General features: G+C 40.2%; 1 protein-coding gene across 1 annotated transcript; it reads left to right on the top strand.

Moving 5' to 3' along the window:
- The first annotated feature begins 18,356 nt into the window (after positions 1-18,356).
- On the top strand, positions 18,357-20,071 carry LOC145064878 (defensin-like protein 19). The gene is made up of 2 exons (XM_079012247.1): positions 18,357-18,452; positions 19,424-20,071. Exons 1-2 carry the CDS (start codon positions 18,389-18,391, stop codon positions 19,777-19,779), a joined length of 420 nt encoding a protein of 139 aa, XP_078868373.1. The 5' UTR covers positions 18,357-18,388; the 3' UTR covers positions 19,780-20,071.
- The last annotated feature ends 1,913 nt before the right edge of the window (positions 20,072-21,984 follow it).

Raw genomic sequence — 21,984 nt, 5'->3', positions numbered from 1 at the left:
CCGATTCATAGTCTTACTCTTTGCCATGGGCCAAATCATGTTCTTTAGTTGTACAAGTGCCAGGTGGATCCTGGTCTCCCATACAATTTCCAGAGGCCAAACCCTGGTCTTACATGAATATCCGAGGGGCCAAAGCCTTGTCTTTCATACAAATGCCATGCCAAACACTAGTCTTCCATGCAAGTATCACAAAGACAATTAGCATCCAACATATTATTGTGAGCAAACTCACCTCACAATGAAGTCGTCAGCTAACAAGCTCTCACAGCTAAAAAGCGAGTGCTACACACCTCCTACGAAATCATACAAGCTAAACCCTTATTCCACTTTCCAAAACTATCAATTTGACTAAAAGTCAAACTTGGCCAAAAGTCATTGGTCAAAGTCAACTAGAAGTTGACCTCCACGTCGTGGTCATCCTTTGGCAACGTCGTGCGACCTTATCGACAAAACAATTGCGATATTCGTTTTCCCACATAATGGCTCTCAACTCGCCATATCGTGGGAATAAGTTGAAGATATCTTATTTGCTAAAGCTCCTAATTAGTTAAGTCCTTAGCCCATACTTTCCAAAAGGCTTCTAGGGGCTTAAATGGATCATACAAATCTAGACTTTATGGGCATCAATGCCCATGTCCTTCCCCAAACCAGGTCAACGCACGAGAAAAGGGCTTAAAGCTCATACATGATTAACAAATCCGAGCTCCAGAATATATAATGTCCAAGGGACGAATGTAAGCCATAAAGTTGCAAACTTTATCACCTTCATCTATCCAAAACTGAAATATGGACCAAAACATACCAAATAACCTAATCTAAAAGGAAGACATCACCTAGAAGAAAATTTGTGAACTCACAAATGGCCTAGAAGATGCATACAAGGAGTAGGGATGAATAGCTTGCTTGATCTATGATCAAGGGTTTCTTCTTCTATCTTCTATGGCAACGAAACCACCAAAATGAGCTCCAAAACTTGCAAGGAGGTTGGGGTTGCTCAAGAATACTTTAGGAGGTGATGGAAACTGAGGCTGGAGGAAACCCCAGTTGTCACGTCCTTTAAATAAGGCCTTAAGCCCAAATTTTTACGGTTTTTCCGGACATCCATCACTACATCGTGGCCAAAACACGACCACATTGTGGAGATCCAAGCGAAACATGTGTTTCACGTGAAGCTGCCACATCGTGGCCATCTAAATATCCTAAAAATAAACAACTTAAATCCATACCTAAAACTGGCGTTACATCTGCTTATCTTTGTGCCCTGCTCCTTGAATGGTAATAGAAAGAAAACTCATTTTAAAACCATTCTATCCCCGCTTCCTTTAACTATTTCTTTCACTCATCCAAATTATAACCAATGGCTTTCCCAATATCCAACGTTTTCCAAATTTCATTAAAAAATGAACCATTATTAAAAGACTTCTCCAAAAAACCATCATTAACATTAAAATTAACAAAGTCTGATTGATGTGAAAGGTTATCCTCCAAAATCAATTATTCCTGACACACAACCAAAACCACTAGAAAATCGCATCGAAACAACCCGATTATTAGATTTTCATGCAGCTAACACATTAACCGAAGCTGAAGACACCACAACAGGAGATAACAAACCTGGTCTGAATAGGAACAGAAGCAAACGAGGCTGATGGAACTGCAATAGTAACAACATGCACAACTGATGTAGGCATTGGATAGTTGATGACCGCTAAGAAATAATATTTGGTAAAAATAATTAATAACATTTAAAAAATATAAAATAATAAAAATAATATATATATATATATATATATATATATTTTAAAATTAAAATAATATTTTATGAAACTATAAATAAATCACACCTTTTATCATATTAAACTAATTTAATAAATAATAACAAAGAGTATTCGAATTTATTTTATATATAAAACACATCTGTTGTATTCCATATATTATATTTATAATATTATTATGAGTTTTTCCATTAAATTGACTTGACATTAATCTAGAAGCAAAATTTATTTGGTTTATTTTGCGACGAGTAGATATTTGTGTTTGATTGAATTCATGTTTCAAAAAAAAAAAAGTTACCATAAATATAAGAATCGTGTATAAAGAGATCTTTGTGGGTATATGACAATATCACGTCGATGTGCAGTCGGAATATTTTTACGTTTGGTGGATGTTTTATGTTATATGTTATTCTAACAAGATAGCAGTGACCTAGCATGGGGAATATATACGTTTTGTTTCCGATCATGAAATTGCTAGCGTGGTCATGTCACAAGATTCATTTGATGAATGTTTATCTATTTTTATGTGAAAAGTACTAAACCGGATAAAGCAGTGGCTCTTATGGATTTTAGTTAAGAGTGGCCATCTGTGGGTAATGCAATGTCATTTTCAAATACAAAGTAAAACCTCTTTGTTTTTTCGTCAAAGTGGTGAACTATCTTCGGGAAAATATGTTTTATATGGGAATACAATTTTTGAAACTATAGAAAGAAAGTTATCTTATTTTATTTTTATTGTATCTGTGAATGTTTCTTGTTTGTTGTTAGCAATGATTCAAAATTTTAGCTCGAATCCTCCCAACAGTGAGTAAACTAATTTATCTCAATAATCTTCTTGAAATCAATATTTTGACTATTCCATTGTCAAAACCCGATGATCATAACAGCATGTTCAAGGAATTAACAGTATAATAAAAGCTATATGTTGATATCTTCCGTATGGAAAAACTCAGGGTCGTTCCAAACATATTTTGGCCTCAGGGCGAGAGAAAAAAATGGGCCTTTTAAATACATAAATGTCGTCAAGTTTTTTATAATAACTCAATAATCGAAAGAAAATTACTTGTGTTATTTTCTAAATATAACAATTTTCATAAAAAATTTGGGTCCTTTTGTAAGATGGGTCCTGGACGGTCGATGTGACATCCCCAAAATTTCGGCCAGAAAAGACCGGTTTCATTTATGCTTTTTAAACATTTTCAGAGTAAATTCTTTTGATTTAAAAAAGTTGCGGAATTTGTTTCCAAAAGCAAAACATGATAAAATAGATTTTTATCAAAACATTTCATAAAGAAATATGATTTCATTTCATAATAAAAAATTGGGATGTCATGTTCCGATACAGATCATAAAGCATAAACGGTAACATTACAAGTCATTCAACAAATATATACATATACAGACTTATAAACAAAACAACTTGATGATTCATCCATCTTATGCCCTTGCGCCACTTCCTGTAATACAAATAAACTGAGTGGGTCAGGCTTGGGAGCCTGGTGAGCATATAGGGTTTTCAACCCACAATAAATAATTATATTTAATTTTAACAATCAACAATAACCCGATTACTTATTCCCGATATCCTCACTTTACGTCCCTAAAATAACATCTATTATAAGGGACCTAATCTAGGATTTTCATCGGGACGGACATTACTGCAAAGGGGCTTCCTTAGCAATAAATATCCTAAAGGCAACCATGAGGGGGATAGAGTACACCGGTGAACATGTCGTTCACAACACATACAGGTTATGAGTCTGCTAGTGTTCCACAAGACTGTCTAGAATAGTCCGTGGTTATCATCCATACTCTGCTGAATGACTAGAATAACACCAACAACATCGAGGCCTCTCATCTGTTTATTACACACCAATTATCTACCCATGTTCTACCCAACATATTAGTAGATAAAAATATACATTTTTATACAAAGTTTAAAACATGTATAGCATGCTCGATCAATACATTTTTCCACATAACAGATGAGACATACACACATAACACGTATTTCATAGAGAATAAATCAGATCTATGAGATAGAAGAAAACGAATATACATTCACAGATATAATCAACAAAGTATACACGTAACACGTATTTCGTATAAAATACTTCATAATAATGTGTTAGAATAAAATGACTACACACTCACTTGATCAGAAGATGATTGGGCAGCACTATGACTTGCAAAAGTAGTGTTTCTCCGTAGATCTAGAAGAACTTCACAAAAACCGGGCTCCTCGCGGGCAGGGCTTCAACTCGGAAATCTTACTTCTCGGGATCCTCGGGGCTTCAGATCTTGCTTCGGGGCTTGGGAATAATACCGGGGCTTCGGGGTATAAATGGAACGCAAAACGAGGCAAAACTTAGAGAGAAAAGGAAGAAGTTTGTAAAGGAAAGAAGCTGTTTTCGCAAGCCTTTTATAGGGGCTGAACCTCGCACGTACGCTGGGCGTACGAGGCTACGCGGGGCGTACGCCTTATATCGTCAGCGCTTACGTCATCGGAGGTACTCAAGTGCTCGGCTTCGTCACGCTTCGCTGTACGTTGGGCGTACAACATTACGCTGGGCGTAACCCGGATAAGTCCGGTGACTCCCCTTCGGATAATATCGAAAGTTTGAATTTAAATTTATATTTTAATTAATTAATAAACTTCAGAAATTCGTATCTCCCTCATACGAACTCCGTTTTCGACGTTCTTTATATCCACGCGTAGGTGAGACTACGCTCTACAACTTTCGTTTAGACTATGTCGGCTAATTTTGACTTTATTTTTATTATTTATTTTTAGTAGGTCGGGACAGGAAAACTTCATTATAAATTCATAACTTCTTCGTCCGACGTCCGTTCTCGCCTAACTTTTTATCGTTTCGTTACTAACAACGAGATCTTCAATTCTCGTTTAGATTGTTTCGAATAAAAACCGCTCGATCTCAAATTGAGTATTCGGGCTGCATACTGCCAAGTCGAAACTTCAGAAAATCATAACTTCCTCATACGAAGTCAGATTTGGGCGTTCTATATATATTCGGAAACCTCGTTTCAACTACTACAACATTATCCAAAGATATCGAGTTTATTTTACACTTCAATTTTGAAGCTCATTTTATTCTTAATTCACTAAATTATAATAATTAAGAAAACACACACATAATTCACATAATTCACAAATAATACATTTTTATTATTTCAAATTAGGTTACATAGGTTTACCTAGACTATTACATTGCTAAAAATGGCAAGCCCAGAAACACGGGCGTTACAGTCTCCCCTATCGCCCACTTTCTGGGACGGGCCTGGAAAAACTATACAAAAAATTTCACAGCCCAACATAAATAGAAATATACAAATATATTAAACAATATCTAATAGTTGTTTTAAAAACTAAAATTGCCTGGAATATTCGGAAAGAAGAAATACATGGCTATAAAGAAAATGAAAAGACTGAAGGGTGAAGATGGAGTCAAGAAGACTTCAAGCTCCATCAAGGAGACCCCCCTCTTGCTCTTTATATATTTTATTGTTATGGAATACCTTAATGTTACAATTCAAGATGCTAAAGAATTAGGGTTACTAAATGATTTAAAGTGGGTCGACTTGATTGTGAGGTTTGTCACCTCTTCTTTGTCGATGATGCTATGGGGAAAATGCAATGAATTTTGTAAGAATATTTAGGTGTTTTTACCTTGGTTTTTGGGTTCATATAAACTTTTCTAAAAGCAAGTTATATGGAGTGGGAGTTTCTGTCACACCCGATTTCCGATACATAATTTACTTATTTAAGAATTTAAGTTTTCGCTCATTAGATCTGTTTAAAGAGACTTGTCTCTAGGTTTGCCTCGTTTGACAACCCCCATTTCTAGATAATGTCCCTCTTGCAAAACCCTAGCCTCCATATTTTAGTTTTTGAGCTTTATGCCATTTGTTTTTGAAGCTTGAAGGTGAATGAACTCCTTTTTGGTGCACGGAAGCTTTGTTCTAGTGTAGATCCATCATTTTTATCACACCTCTTGACCATTGTCAGTATAAAGTTCCCTCCTTGAAGTTTTTCTCATTAGATCTAATTTTGTATGACATTTGGTCTCATTATTTCCCTTTTCATGGTTTTCTTGGAGTTTAGAGAACTCTAGAACCATCTGGATGACTTAGATGACTTCTACACTTATTTAAAGGTGGAAAAATGTGTGTGCATTCATTCCTTTTAACCCATGCATGTGATTTAGTCATTTTACAATTAGGATTCGGGTTTAGAGAAGATTAAGCATGGAAATGGATAAAGTTGGAAACTTCATCCATTAAGTCACATAGAAGATCCAAATATGAGGTTTTGGAAATCTGACTTGAGGGATTAAGTGCTTAATACAAAAAGGCTGTTAATCCATATGATATGCACTTCATTTAATCATCATAGCACGCTTTTGAGGTTTTCAAGACTATTTAGTTGTGTAGTAGGCACAAAGCGCCTACCATTTACTTTGACTAGTTGACCGTTGACTTTTTGACAATCCGAGTTTTGTTCAAACTTTTAGGGATTTAAGTTGTAGTTTGAGGTTTTACTTCTAATTCTTATATTATGGTCCGTGAGTCCGATTCTTACAAGCACACAAGTGTGTCTGTAATTTCTTTAACTTTGTAGTTCAAGTGAGTTATCTTACAATACTACGTATGACAATGCATATCCTTACATGATAGAATGTAAGGTGGTTAGTGTATGTTTATACTAGTATACTAGATTGGTATTTTGTGTGTTTGTTGTTACTTGTTTGTATGATGCTTTTGTGTGTCATGTTTGAGGGTTGATAAAACACAACTAGGTTGCGAGTCAAAAATACTCTAAGTCATTAACAAAACGATGCTAGGCTACGAGTTAATTGTTGTGTCATGTTTAAGGGTTGATGAAAGAAAAACTCTAGGATTTGAGTCAACTTGTAATGGTGGAAGGATGCTAGGTTGTAAGTGCTAGAAATCCTATAGATCTGTGCATCCCATGCATGGTCTTCTTCTTATCCTCATCTGTCTCCACTACACGTTCAAAAAATCTTGGATACCTATTCAATAAATATCTCCTGGCCCTCACAACCGAGCACAAAGTCTATTTGCTCCTCATGAACTGGCTCAACCAATCCATAATGATCACTACACTAATCTCATCTAGAGGAATAGGGTTAAGGTTTATCTGAAACCTCCCCTTGTAAATCTCCAACGTATAATACATGAAGACTATCGACGTCGTAATTGTCCTATATGCAACTATCTCGACCATAAGAGGGTGATATTATGCTCCTAAGGCAACATCAATACCTTTGGTAAATGGAAGCGATACAAATGAACGATTTACCCCCAAGGGAAAACAAAATTAAAGTAGGTGCAAAGTTAACTAGAAACGTACCTATCCACATGCGTATAAACAGGATCATACTGAAAGAATGGCAATGAAAAGAAAAAAAAATATAAGTGACTTTGTCAGGTGCTGCTCTTGCCTTGTGACACTAAATGGAAAACTCTTCCCTCGACCCTAGGGGCCTCCGCCTTCCTTTGGTGTCCATCGGTAAATACAAAATCATGGGTCTTAGGGCATGCACCAACCCTCCCTTTAATCTAGAGCAATTAACATTGGCGTGTCCAATATAATTGGAAATAATACATCTCTTTATCTCCTACTTCCATTCTAGAATGAAATGATCTGCCTATCTATACCTATACTTGCCACAACTAAAAGGGCTCAATGTCTTATGGTATGAAAGTTGGTAGCTTTGAATTTCTTAATTAGTGTTGACTGTGAATGGACTTGAACCTGCTTTCTCTTACTCTTCTAGGTCTCCAGATCTAATTCCTGAGTTTGGTCCGTATACCTTTCCTCAAACACTATAGTCAACTCCTCTTTGAACAATTCAAACATATATGACTGTAAGAACCTAGAATTTTGATATAACTATTTTAGATTGTCAATATGTATGTTAGGTCATTTTGGACCTTTTCGTAATGTTTAAATTATAGAATGCCATTAAATGCCTATTATGTGTTTGTTAGATTATAATGTAATGAAAATGTGTTATTTTGTTTGGATAATGAATGGAATTAATAAGTATGAAAAATGGGTAAGAAATGCGTTGAAAAAGGGATTGGAAAGCTGATTCAAGCTCCACCACGGTATGGTAGGAGGATTTCCACGATGTGGGGGCAGAGGTGATGATTTGGGTGAGATTTTGTCGTAAGTCATAGGCAACATACTTTGCATCACGATGTGTTATATAGGTACCACAACGTGGTGGCAAAAGTAGGTTGCTGTTAGGAGATTTCCACCATGATGTGAATGGAACGAATTGTCAGTTCATTTAAGTCCCCACGATGTGACAAGTATCAAAGGGATCAAGTGTGCTTGTGGAAAGGATTTAACACCAAAAGCTCCTAGAGGTATCATCTCTCCATTTTCTAGCTTTTTAGGGCTTAAATGGTGTTTTGGTGATTTGAGCTAGATATCAAATATTGTTCTTAGAAAGCTTGATATTGATGTTAAATTAAGTGTTTAGATATCAAATATATGTAAATGGTATAGGTTGGGGAAAAGGAGGAGTTGGAGTTCTCCACACAAAGTTTTTGAAGAAGGTTTGAAATTAGGCTGCTATTAACTTCAAAAGAGGCGAGTTATACTTTCGTTAGAGTATGATTTTATGAAGTTAAAGTTGATGTTAAAGTCTGAATGTATGAATGTATAAATAAGAGATAATAGATTATGTATTGCTAGAAAGTAAATTGTTTTTTAATGAAATGTTAGTTATCATATTATGTGCACATGTATGTATTGAATAAGAATTACGGATCCCAAGAAATAAGAATGTCTAGAGTTTTTCATGAAACTGTAGAGATAAAAAAGACCGGTTATTTGAGTACCAGTAAGAGTAAATATGTATGGTCACTTATGTGGCTAGTTAGATATGTGAAGTATGTGAATTAAGGAATTCTTTTGTGTATGTTATGTTCATTTATAACTCACCAGGCTTGTTGTCTGATATATGTCGTATCCATGTATTTCATGTTCAAGTAGCAAACCCTAGTTAAAGTTGACACAGAAGCATTAATAACATGGGTTGGATTTTTATTTCATGAATTATTTCTTCTTGATTTAATAATGGTTAGGATATAGATTGGTACGCCTGTACATGTTTTTTGGAAATACTTTGAAGATTTTTAAAACTCTGTTTTTGTAAATAGTTTTAACACTCTAATATTTCCCAATATTAAATGTTAAATACTTTATGAAAAATACAGGTCATTACAATGATCCATAAGGCCTCAACAAGAATCCATCTTGTACAGTCAATCATTTCAATCAAAGTCAAACTTGCTTCTGCTAACTTTTAGCACTTTTGGAGTCCGTTTGGGTGTTTTAATCTTAAAATACATCAAAGGAATAAGTTAAAGGGAGTGTCAGTTGAACTTATAAACGATCAAGCAAGCCTTAAGCCCTCATGAGAGGAGTTTACGGCCAAGACCTTTGAGTTTACGGCCGTAAACTCAAGGTGGCCATTTGTAACGACCCAATTTTCACGTCCACAAATTTTATTTTTGATTAAGTGATTTGCAAAACATTTGTAACAAAATATTAACCGATCATATCATTTCATAAAAACATGTCTAGTGTCTGAAAACCAAATCGTAAAAACATAATAATGTTAGAGTATAAATCCCAGAATAACTCATAGTACGGAAAAAAATGTGTGTGTCTGATGTGCCGCTACCGCGCCAGCTCTTTCCCCTTCGCTGAAGAGGTACCTGAAACCAAAACTGTAAACTATAAGCACGAAGCTTAGTGAGTTCCCCCATCGTACCACATACCATACCATCACATAACATACATACTGCCGGGCCATTCTAGGGTGCCCGACCTACCCGGTACGGTCATTCTGGGGTGCCGGCCTACCCATGTCAAGCCATTATGGGGTGCTGACCTACCCATGTCAAGCCATTCTAGGGTGCTGACCTACCCGTCAGTCCGAACAACCAAACCTCAGGGACTATTCCCCTCCTACTACCGCTATCACATATAACATATCATGCCAGCATATAAACATATCATCACATACTGTCAGACATATCTGGGGTGTTTGGCCTACCCTTCGGTCCTAACAACCAAACTCTACTACTATCACATATAACATATCATGCCAGCATATGACATATCAGGTAGTAGCTAACCCAGATGATATCACAGAGACAATCATCTAACATGCAACTCCTACTGGTGGACCGGCATTGTGGCCGTAGACCCACCACTACTAGAAGGTAACTCACCTCGTAGTAGCTGTTGATCTGCGCGGGAATCCTCTGACTGCCGCCGCCGCGTGCTCCGGAAATCCTCCGACTATAATTCCCACAAAACACTTAGTCATACACTACTAACTTTTCTTAGGGTAAAATAACCATTTTACCCCTGACCAAGTCAAAGTCAAAGTCAAAGTCAACTTCCAGTTGACCTGACTCGCCGAGTTGGTTCGCCAACTCACCGAGTCCCTATCCTTCCATTTGTCCTTATACCCGTCTCTACTCGTCGAGTTAGGCGATGACTCGACAAGTTTTCCTTCTAATTGAACATCGAATGAATCTTCATCCGACTCGTCGAGTTGTATGAACAACTCGTCAAGTTCATCTTCAACTGATACACAGTTCCTGTCCTTGACTCGCCGAGTTGTATGAACAACTCGTCGAGTACATCTTCATCCTTAAGAAGATTGCCTTGGACTCGTCGAGTCCGTTCATGCACTCGTCGAGTCCCATGAACTTTCAGAACAAAGGCTTAGTCCAGAACGTTGGGTCACTCTCTGGGACCCCCCCTAAAACCTTTCCACACTCAACTGGGTCCTTTTGACCCTCAACTAATATGGGACAAAACCTTGGACTCGCCGAGTCCAAGAATGGACTCGTCGAGCCGGTCACATCCTCTCACTAAATCTTCGATTTTTGATGTACCACCTTTGATCAAAAGATAGATCAATGCTTCTACAATTGATCTAGCATGTAAAGTTACAACCTTTACGTGCTTGCATGGGACTTTGAGCTAAAAAGGTCCTAAAACAAGCTTTTACAATGCATGGGGTCTTCTTTGAGTGCAAAAGCCACTCCTTTCTTCCTTGTAACCCTTCAAAGGTCCTAAATCCGACCCTTTGACCCCAACCATGCTTGCATTCATGGTTAACTAGCCAAAATGGCCCATAAAGCCCTAAAACTACACAAAATGGGATCCATCAAATGGAAGAGCAAGGTACAGACTTTTTACCTTCAATGATATGAAAATGGTGCACAAACTTGGATCCCTTTAGCCTTCTCTTGATCCTTTAAGTTTTTCCTTCCTTCCTTGAATCACAAGAACACCAAAAATCACTCCAAATGTCTTAGATTGCTTCAATAACGGCTAGGGTTTGCTATGGGGGTCTTCTGGGAGCAAATGGGACGAAGGAGGCCGAGTTAAAGTGTTTAAATAGGGTGCAAACCCTCGGATTAGGGTTTTTGTCCAGACAGGGCCTACTCGCCGAGTCCGGGACCTGACTCGTGGAGTAGACGACTTAAACCCCGCGTCTCATCCCGCTTTTACTCGACGAGTTTTTCCTTTAACTCGCCGAGTCCAAGGGCAAAATGAAAAATGCTTTAAAGAAAGAAATAAAAGAATACGCACCAGGAACCAGGTGCTACAAATCTCCCCCACTTATTTTAGACTTCGTCCTCGAGGTCTACTGCTCGATCCTGAAACAGCTCGGGGTAATGCTCCATCATCTCGTCCACCGACTCCCAAGTCCACTCCGACCCCTTCCGGTGCTGCCATTGTACCTTCACGAGGTCCACTCTTTTGTTCCTCAAATCCTTCGACTTCCGGTCGAGGATTGCCACCAGTCGCTCGATGTAGTTCAGAATGCCATCAACCTGAATGTCCTCCAAGGGTACCACTGCTGAATCGTCCGCCAGGAACTTTTACAACTGAGAAACGTGGAAGGTGTTGTGTATCTGACTGAGTTCAGCTGGCAAATCCAGCCTATACACCACCTGGCCCACCCGGGCTATAACCCTAAACGATCCAATGTACCTGGATCCCAATTTGCCCCGTTTCCTGAATTGGATAACGACTTTCCATGGCGACACCTTCAGGAGAACCATATCCTCGACCTGGAACTCCAGGTCAGATCGGCGCTTATCGGCATAGCTTTTTTGGCAACTCTAAGCAGTCTGAAGCCTGCTCCAGACCTGCTGAATCTTCTCCGTCGTCTTGAGCACTCACACCCTATGGTGTAGTGTCAGTAATCCTCGGCTGTCATAGTTGAAGGAGGAAACCTGCCCCACGATCCGCTCGCTTCTCCGATGTTCCTCCTTCATGCCCTCCTGCTGAGCCTCCTGAATCCGCTCCAACAGTAGAGTCACTATTGTCATCCTCAGGCAGATATCCTTGATCGGTGTTGCCTTGCGGCTAAGCGCGTCGGACACTACATTGGCCTTCCCCGGGTGATAAAGGATCTCGCAATCGTAATCCTTTACCACGTCCATCCACCGACGCTGCCTCATGTTTAGATTCGACTGATCCATGAGGTACCTCAAACTCTTATGGTTTGTGTAGATGGTACAACGAACCCCATAGAGGTAATGACGCCAAATCTTGAGGGCGAATACCACATCCCCCAGCTCCAAATCATGTGTCGGGTAGTTCGCCTCGTGAGGCTCCAGCTGCCTTGACGCATAGGCGATGGCATGCCCTCTCTGCATCAATACTGCGCCAAACCTGAGATGGACGCATCGCAGTACACAACAAAATCCTCCATGCCCTCTGGTAGGGCTAAGATCGGCGCCTCACACAACCTCTGTCTCAGTGTCTCGAACGCGGCCTGCTGCTCAGGCCCCCAACGAAAGACCACGACTTTCCTTGTTAGCCTCGTTAGGGGTACGACTATCTTGGAGAAATCGTGGATGAACCTCCGGTAGTAGCCAGCTAATCCTAGGAAACTCCGAATCTCAGATGGAGACTTCGGAACCTCCCATCATATCACGGCCTCCACTTTGGCCGGGTCCACTGAAATCCCGTTCTCGTTGACGAGATGCCTAAGGAACTGCACCTCACGCAACCAGAACTCACACTTGGAGAACTTAGCATACAAGTTCCCCCTCCTCAAGGTCTCCAGAACCTCTCGTAGATGCTCCTCATGCTCCTCCTGTGTCTTGGAGTAAACCAGGATATCATCAATAAACACTATCACAGACCGGTCTAACATCGGTCTATACACGCGGTTCATGAGATCCATGAATGCGGCAGGAGCATTAGTGAGCCCGAAGGGCATCACCACAAACTCGTAGTGGCCATAGCACATCCGAAACGCAGTCTTTTGTACATCCTCCTCTCTGACCCTCATCTGATGATATCCTGAATGCAGATCAATCTTGGAGAACCAAGATGCTCCCTGTAACTGGTCAAAGAGGTCATCAATCCTCGGGAGTGCGTAACGGTTCTTCACCGTTACCTTGTTCAGCTCCCAGTAATCTACACACATCCGATGCCACCTGCCCTTCTTCCTTACAAACAAAATCGGGGCTCCTCAAGGAGAACTACTCGGTCCAATGAATCCCTTGTCTAACAGCTCCTGCAGCTGGGTAGAAAAATCCTGTATCTCAGGAGGAGCCAACCGATACGGGCTTGGCTATCGGAGCCGCACCAGGGACTAGGTCGATCCTGAACTCCACCTGCCTCTCCGTAGGTATCCCTGGCAACTCCTCGGGGAATACATCCGTAAACTCTCGCACCACGGTCACATCGCTCGCTATCGCCCTACCCGCCTCCCGAGTGTCCATGGCATAAGCGACATATCCTGCACAACCCTGTTGAAGGTAGCGCCAAGCTCTTGCTGCTGAACATACCGCTGGCCCTCGCTATGGCCTCTCACTCTGAACTACTAACTCTCCCTCACTAAGGGTCCTGATCCGAACTAGCTGTTGTGCGCAATCTATCACTGCCCCATTGGGGCTCAACCAATCCATGCCTATAATCACCTTGTTCCCTCTCAACGGAATAGGAACCAGGTCTACCAGATAACGCTCCTCGAATAATCTCAGCACACAGTCTCGAAATACCGTCGATGCTCGCACCGAACGGTCATCTGCAATCTATACCTCTAAAGGGCAATCCAACATGCCCGAAGACTTAGAAAACTTCTTGCTAAGAGCAAGAGAGACTAACGATCGGGTAGCCCCCGAATCAAATAATACCCGGACTGGGATACCGTTCGCATGAAACGATCCTAAACAGAGCACATACATAACATATCAAAATCACAGCAGCGTATCATAAAGCATAAAGATAAGAAATCATACCCGTCACCACATCGGGTGCAGCGCATGCCTCCTCGATAGTCAACTGGAATGCCTGGCTCCTCACTACTGGAGCCTCTGCCTTGCCCTGCCAGCCATTAGTGATCTGCAGGGTTGCTGGAGCTGGCGCCTTCACTAGCACTGATGCTGCTGTCAACTGGGGGCAGTTGGCCTTCTTATGGCCCCTCTGGTTGCAGTGGAAACATAGCAACTCAGATGTCTGAATAACCGGTGCAGGGGCAGTACAATCCCTGCTGAAGTGCCCCGTCTTGCCGCACTTGTAGCAGCCCGACGATCCCAATCTGCACGCCCCCTCATGTGGCCTGCCGCATTTTCTGCAGCGGACCTATCCTGACTGGCCTTTCGGCCTACCATCTGATCCCTTGGGCTTCTTCCCCGAAGCCCCCGTCGTCTGCCCCTCCTCTGGTTTCCTCTTCCGGACATGCTCCAGATCAATCTCCCTCTCCTTAGCCCTGGCAATCATGGAATCCAGGGTAGGGCACGTTGAAAAACTAACATGCTCCCGAATGTCGGCCCATAGCATGTCGTGGTAGCGGGTTCTCCTCATATCCTCATCTCCCGCGTACTAGGGAACCAACAATGCCCTCTCTCGGAACTTGGCGGTGATCTCCGCCACAGTCTCCGTAGTCTGTCTCATGTCCAAAAACTCCCTGGCCAGCTGTTGAAGCTCTACCGCCGACGCAAACTCTGCTCGGAACCGGGTCACAAAATCCGACCATGTCATAGCCTCAACAACCGGGGCTCCCAGAGAGTCACCAACTGACTCCCACCAATCCCTAGCCCGGTCCCTCAAACACCCTGCTGCAAATCGTACATTCGACCCCTCGGGGCAGAAGCTGGTCAACTGAGCGAACTCAATGTCCGTAATCCATCGTCAGGCAGCAATGGGGTCCTTCGCCCCGTGGAAATCTGTTGCACCACTGCCCCTAAAGTCCTTAAAGGACAGCGTGCGGGATCCTGACTGGCCAGACGCCATATCACTCCTGAACGCCCTGAGGCGATCCTCCATCAGCTCAACTATCCCTTCCTTGATCGACCCGAAGATGATGGGGGTCGACTCAAGGATGCCTCTGGTGATCTCTGAATTGATGAACTTGTGTAGCCTCTCATCCACTGGCTCGGAAACTAATCCCGAACCCGATCCCTCTCCTGAACTACCAACTGCTGGCCTCGGACGTAGTACCGCCATTCTGCAAAACATAATACCAATCGTTAGTGATACGGATACCTCTAGAGGGATCACATACACTACAAGTTCCCTGGTCTTGTTTCAGCCTTCCTTAATTTGGGTACGGATCCTCTGATTTTAGTAGTACGGACCCATACTAGCTTCCACATCTATCTGTACCTTCCTCCGGGTCTGCCTTGACTCCACCAAGTCCCTTTCACTATTGCTGGTTCTCTACTATTCCCATTCTAGGCTTGCCCTAGGGAAAATCTATGACTCCACCGAAACCGGTCCTCGGTTGCTGATGGCCTCCTCGTAATGTCAATTAGCCATTACCTGAATACAATCACATGTGATGAGGCTCGGATAATCCTTTGAGTAACAGACTCGTCCCTACAACGGTTAGACTCAGACAAGAGTTGCGCAATAGGGCCAAATCCAGCACTATGAGATTATTCAACTCTGACCACATATGATGTGACGTATTCACCTAATAGCTAACTCCCATCACTCAGAGTCCCGCAAAGCACAAAGCAAGCAACATTCGGATGTAGGAAAACTACCAAAACAAATATGTCTTCATAGTGAGAAACTGTACTAGCGTTTAATGCAAAGCTCATACTATCGGGCATAACCTAAACAAGCTATCCTATTGCTGTCTACTTGATACTAGCATGTAATTCACATAAGCTGAAGCACATAAAGCAGGCACATAAGGCATCATTCCTAGATCCTTAGTCCTATTCTAGCATGTTGTTCTACTAAAACTGATAAACATAAGATAACTTGTATGGGTACTATAGGGAATACTTACTTGAGCTCGGCCAGTTGTGCACATCACGCACTTGTTCCTTTTCAAAACTCTTCTGTCTTATTCTTTGGAAAACCATTTTCTTATTAAATCTTTTAATCCCTCGATTTGAGTCCAGACACCTCCAAAGGTGTGTCCGAATCCCTCAAACAGGGCTCTGATACCAACTTGTAACGACCCAATTTTCACGTCCAAAAATTTCATTTTTGATCAAGCGATTTGCAAAAAAATTGTAACAAAGTATCAACCGATCATATCATTTCATAAAACCATGTCTAGTGTCTGAAAACCGAATCGTAAAAACATAATAATGTCAGAGTACAAATCCCAGAATAACTCATAGTGCGGAAAACAATATGTGCCACTACCGCACCAGCGCTTTCCCCTTCGCTGAAGAGCTACCTAAAACCAAAACTGTAAACTGTAAGCACGAAGCTTAGTGAGTTCCCCCATCGTACCACATACCATACCATCACATAACATACATACTGCCGGGCCATTCTGGGGTGCCCGACCTACCCGGTACGACCATTCTGGGGTGCCGAACTACCCGTGTCAAGCCATTCTAGGGTGCTGACCTACCCATCGGTCCGAACAACCGACCCTCGGGGACTATTCCCCTCCTACTACCGCTATCACATATAACATATCATGTTAGCATATAAACATATCATCATATACTGTCAGACATATCTGGGGTGTTTGGCCTACCCTTCGGTCCTAACAACCGAACTCTACTACTATCACATATAACATATCATGCCAGCATATAACATATTAGGTAGTAGCTAACCTAGATGATATCACAGAGACAATCATCTAACATGCAACTCCTACTGGTGGGCCGGCATAGTGGCCGTAGACCCACCACTACTGGAAGGTAACTGACCTCGTAGTAGCTGTTGATCTGTGCGGGAATCCTCTGACGACCGCCGCTGCTGCTCTGGAAATCCTCCGGCTATAATTCCCAAAAAACACTTAATCATACACTTCTAACTGTTCTTAGGGTAAAATGACGATTTTACCCCTGACCAAGTCAAAGTCAAATTCAAAGTCAACTTCCAGTTGACCTGACTCGCCGAGTTGGTTCGCCAACTCGCCGAGTCCTATCCTTCCATTTGTCCTTATACCCGTCTCTACTCGTAGAGTTAGGCGATGAATCGACGGGTTTTCCTTTTAATTGAACATCGACTGAATCTCCATCCGACTCGTCGAGTTGTATGAACAACTCATCGAGTTCATCTTCAATTGATACACAGGTCCTGTTCTTGACTCGCCGAGTTGTATGAACAACTCGTTGAGTACATCTTCATCCTTAAGAAGATTGCCTTGGACTCGTCGAGTCCGTTCATGCACTCGTCGAGTCCCATGAACTTTCAGAACAAAGGCTTAGTCCAGAACGTTGGGTCACTCTCTGGGACCCCCCCCCCCCTAAAACCTTTCCACACTCAACTGGGTCCTTTTGACCCTTAACTGATATGGGACAAAACCTTGGACTCGCCGAGTCCAAGAATGGACTCGTCGAGCCGGTCACATCCTCTCACTAAATCTTCGATTTCTGATGTACCACCTTTGATCAAAAGATAGATCAATGCTTCTACAATTGATCTAGCATGTAAAGTTACAACCTTTACGTGCTTGCATGGGACTTTGAGCTAAAAAGGTCCTAAAACAAGCTTTTACAATGCATGGGGTCTTCTTTGAGTGCAAAAGCCACTCCTTTCTTCCTTGTAACCCTTCAAAGGTCCTAAAGGTTGACACAAATTTACTTTTCTTCACCGAATTCACTTTCAAACATTCAATAAAGGGTCAGATTGAAAGATTCATGGCTAAATCCTTGTTGCCTTGTTGGTCGTATGTCGTTGAGTGCTCCAATTTCACATGTTCATTGTTAACGAAGATTAATAAATTAGCGTTTTCAATGATGTGCACATTGGGTCATCAATGAGGTATAACTTTCTAATCCTTGTAGGATGGGTTTATTAAATCAGGGAGGGAGGCAACGGGAAACAATATATGTAGTAATTAACATTCAACAAAATCGGAAAATATGATTTTTTTTAGTAAAACAATATTGTAGTGAAAAATAAATTAACGTTTTTTGGGTCATTTTCCCTTTAGTATATTATTAATCTTTCTAATAAATGTTAGTGTTCATCTTCAACACGTATTTCGTTGAAACTTCTTCTTCCTTCGCCTATAAATCCCCATTACCAGGCCTTTAATTCACCCAACTCGTAGCGAGTGTGCTGAGCTTCGTCATAACACAATATGGTTAAAAAATCACTAGTTTCTTCTGTATTCCTTCTACTGGTTTTGGCTCTTAGTATCTCAGGTGCTGGATCGAAAATATATATGCACGTCCAATTTTTTTACATTCTGATTATAATTGAATCCCTGTTTCCAGAAAAGAGATTTTTTTTTTCTTTACGTTTGGTTTTCTTCAATTAATGGCGATTTGGATGCTACATAAATAATGGGAATTACATACATGTGATTATATTTTTGTTCCGGAATCTTATAGCACTATTTTTGTATTTTGGGGAATCTCTTTCTCTTTACGTGTCTCGTAAACTATTTTACTGATACATGCGGTCGTTTATTTAGGACAAATTAAATTATGTTTTAGTTTTTATGTCTATAATTATTCTTACCTGCATCATTTTACTATTCTAACTTAATTTTATTTTATATATTCTTAATATAATTTTAATGAGTTAGTTTAAAAAAATATAAAATATTGACATTTGTTATAATTTTGTTGGACAGAAACATTTATAGGTATAAAAAATAGAAAGCAATTTAATTTGTCTTTATTTATATATACAACAACAAGATTTTCGGACGAAGGCAATTGTATTCTAGCAAAATTATGTGTTATTTATTTACTTATTTTTGGAGCAGCAAGAAATCATTAACCATTAGCAAGATGCTAGGGAAGGAACTCCTAAGAGAGCATATGCTCAAACATGGATCTACAATTATTAATCCATTAATAAACATTTGTTTTCTTGTATTACGACTTCATTACCATTTTTCTTGAACATAGATAACGTTATCAAGACGTTAAAAAACACTAAATTATTATACTTATAAACATCCAAAAACGGAAACATTATTGTGATTTCTCGGGTTTACCATTTAAATTCTTGTTAAGGAATTCACAACAGTAATCCAGAATTAACCGAAACAACTTCTACTCAGTGATTCAGGAGAAAACCAATAATTTTCTACTTCTTCCCTTCTTGTTAATCTTAACTAACTAAATTTCTTCTACCTAAACTCAATTTTGCATGACGTGAAAAGAAATCGCGACTGAGTCTAAGCCACCACCAAAAATATGTGAGAAGGGTAGCAAGATGTACTCCGGGAACTGCTACAGCAAGCTGTGCGACGAAAAGTGCAAAGACTGGGAGAAGGCAATCCATGGAGCTTGTCATAAGCGAGAGAGCAAAAATACTTGCTTCTGTTACTATGACTGTGAGAAGACGTCACCTCCTGCAAAAGATGGAAAACCACCTCCTGGAAAAGATGGAAAACCACCTCCTGCTGCTGGCGGATCGCCTCCTCCTGCTGGTGGTGGATCACCACCTCCTCCAGCGGACGGTGGATCCCCACCTCCTGCCGAAGGCGGATCACCACCTCCTCCTAAAGCAAATTAGACATATCAGCATATACCATATTAGCTCATCTGTAGGGTTAAGGTCTAAATGGCGAAAGTTCCACATCCTTGAATGGTAAGCCATCTATAAATATAATATAAATTAAAGATACAATCTTCCTACTTTACGAAGCCATCGTTTGAAGAACTACAAAGTGTGCAGTTTGTATCACCGATAGCTTATGATATGATGCCCTTTCAAAGGTGATGTAATAATATCGTATACTTATCACTTTTATGATTGAATCTTTGAGATTAAATTAAATGAGAACAGTTGGAAATTACATGGATAATCACTTATGAGATCTTTTGTATTATCTTGATGGAGCTTTTTTACTCTGTCGGTATATGCTTTCACTACTAGAAAAGCGTACATTTTTCAACAATATTACCGACGGAAAAATACAGTCACAATACAACGACTGAAACGACTGAAATGCAACGGAATACAAAACCTTAATTTAGGTCAAGTTTATGACGGAAAAGCCGTCGGTGATTATTGATGGAGAATAATAATTTTTCTTAGGAATACGTCGGCCGAAATCTGTAAAAATACATGGCCAAGGTTTGAACTCGGAACAATACATTGCGATGCGAAAAAAAAGTACGGAAATTGGTTTTAATAGAAAAAATGACATATTTGCATTTCTATGTATCTATGTATGCGCATGTATTTGTATGTAGTATGTATGTAAATTTATATGTATATAAATACATGGTTGTATGCATGTATATATGTATATGTATATTTATGTGTATGTATAGGTGCAGGGCGAACCAAATTTTTTTTTAAGGTGTTCCTTATAAATTTTCAAACATCCGAAAACTACAAACATATATAAATTATCAAACCCACAAACTGCAAATATATATAAATTACAAAGGGAAAATGGTTGTCATTTTGCTGGTCTGAGAAAATGAGGTTGTATTTGGTGTTGCGTATACTTGCAAAAGTGTGAAGAAAATATAAAAAATATTTATGTATATTAAAAGGGAAAATGGTTGTTATTGTGTCTTTTCATTATTTCAACAAAACAAACAAATAAGTGGGCTGGTGCATCTTTTACTCACCATCTTAGCAAACTAAATTAATTAATAAATACTAGCATTCTACAAAAGATTTAGGGACAAACAAAGGGGTGGGGCACTAGAGGTGCTACATCCTTGCAAACATATGACTTAGAAGTTAGAATAATAGAAAATATAATACTAAACAATAACATGATTGTTTGCTCAAATCTCAAAAACTTCGATATGCCGATCTCCCACTCATGTTGTCTAGGTGCCAACTTCAATCGAGAGGATTAGAAATTAAAAGACTGTGATGTAGAATCCCTACCGATTTAACGGTGATCCGAGTGAAATTGGGTTCCCGACTTTTTCAATTGGTTTGAAAAAGGTGGGTCTGGGCTAGACCTGGTAATTCGTGTATTCGTGTCATGAAAACGTGTCAGCCACAAATTTGACACGATACGATTACACGATGAGAAATAAAACTTTATCCAGAAGTCCCTTCTTGTTCCAAGCCTTGTTGCTCTCCAACCTCTTTCCCAAAAGTGCACTAGAATATTCAAAATTAGTCTCTCTCTCTCTCTCTCTCTCTCTCTCACACACACACACACATACACACACAACAAATGAAGCTTGATTAGGGTTTCGCACAGAGTGTTAGGGTGATAAGGGAGGCGGAAATGAAGACTTAAGGTCATTTAAATAGGAAAAAAGCCCTGAAAATTAGGGTTTTCTCACCCAGCTCCTACTCGTTGAGTTGGGGTCCTCGAACTCGTCGAGTAGACTCTAAAGATCACGCGGCCATTAACTCTTCTACTCGGCGATTTGGGGTATCCAACTCGTCGAGTTGTTCTTCCATCATGTATGCACACTAATGAAATATTATACATGGGAGACGGGATTTTACACGGTCTAATGGTTCAAAATCAGTACAAGTCTTTGAAAAGGGCATATTTACCCTTTCATTAGATGTTATTATGCTTTAGAAGCTCACTAAGCATCTTCTGGATTGACCTTCTAGGGGTCTTTATTTACTTGTTTTACAAATTTAATTTGTAAACCACATAACATCTCCTGAAAAGGTGAGTACGCCTTTTTCATTGACTTTTAAATGAGTTCGAACCACTATATTGAGCTTCAGATAACATTTGTGTAAAATACTCTGACGAGAATTGAACATTAAACATTAAAACAA

This window comes from Lactuca serriola, chromosome 7 (assembly GCF_051521515.1).
Source record: "Lactuca serriola cultivar US96UC23 chromosome 7, Lser_US96UC23_V15, whole genome shotgun sequence".
NCBI lineage: Eukaryota > Viridiplantae > Streptophyta > Magnoliopsida > Asterales > Asteraceae > Lactuca > Lactuca serriola.
The sequence above is the reverse complement of the archived record's forward strand: the minus strand, read 5'-3'. Positions and strand labels throughout refer to the sequence as shown.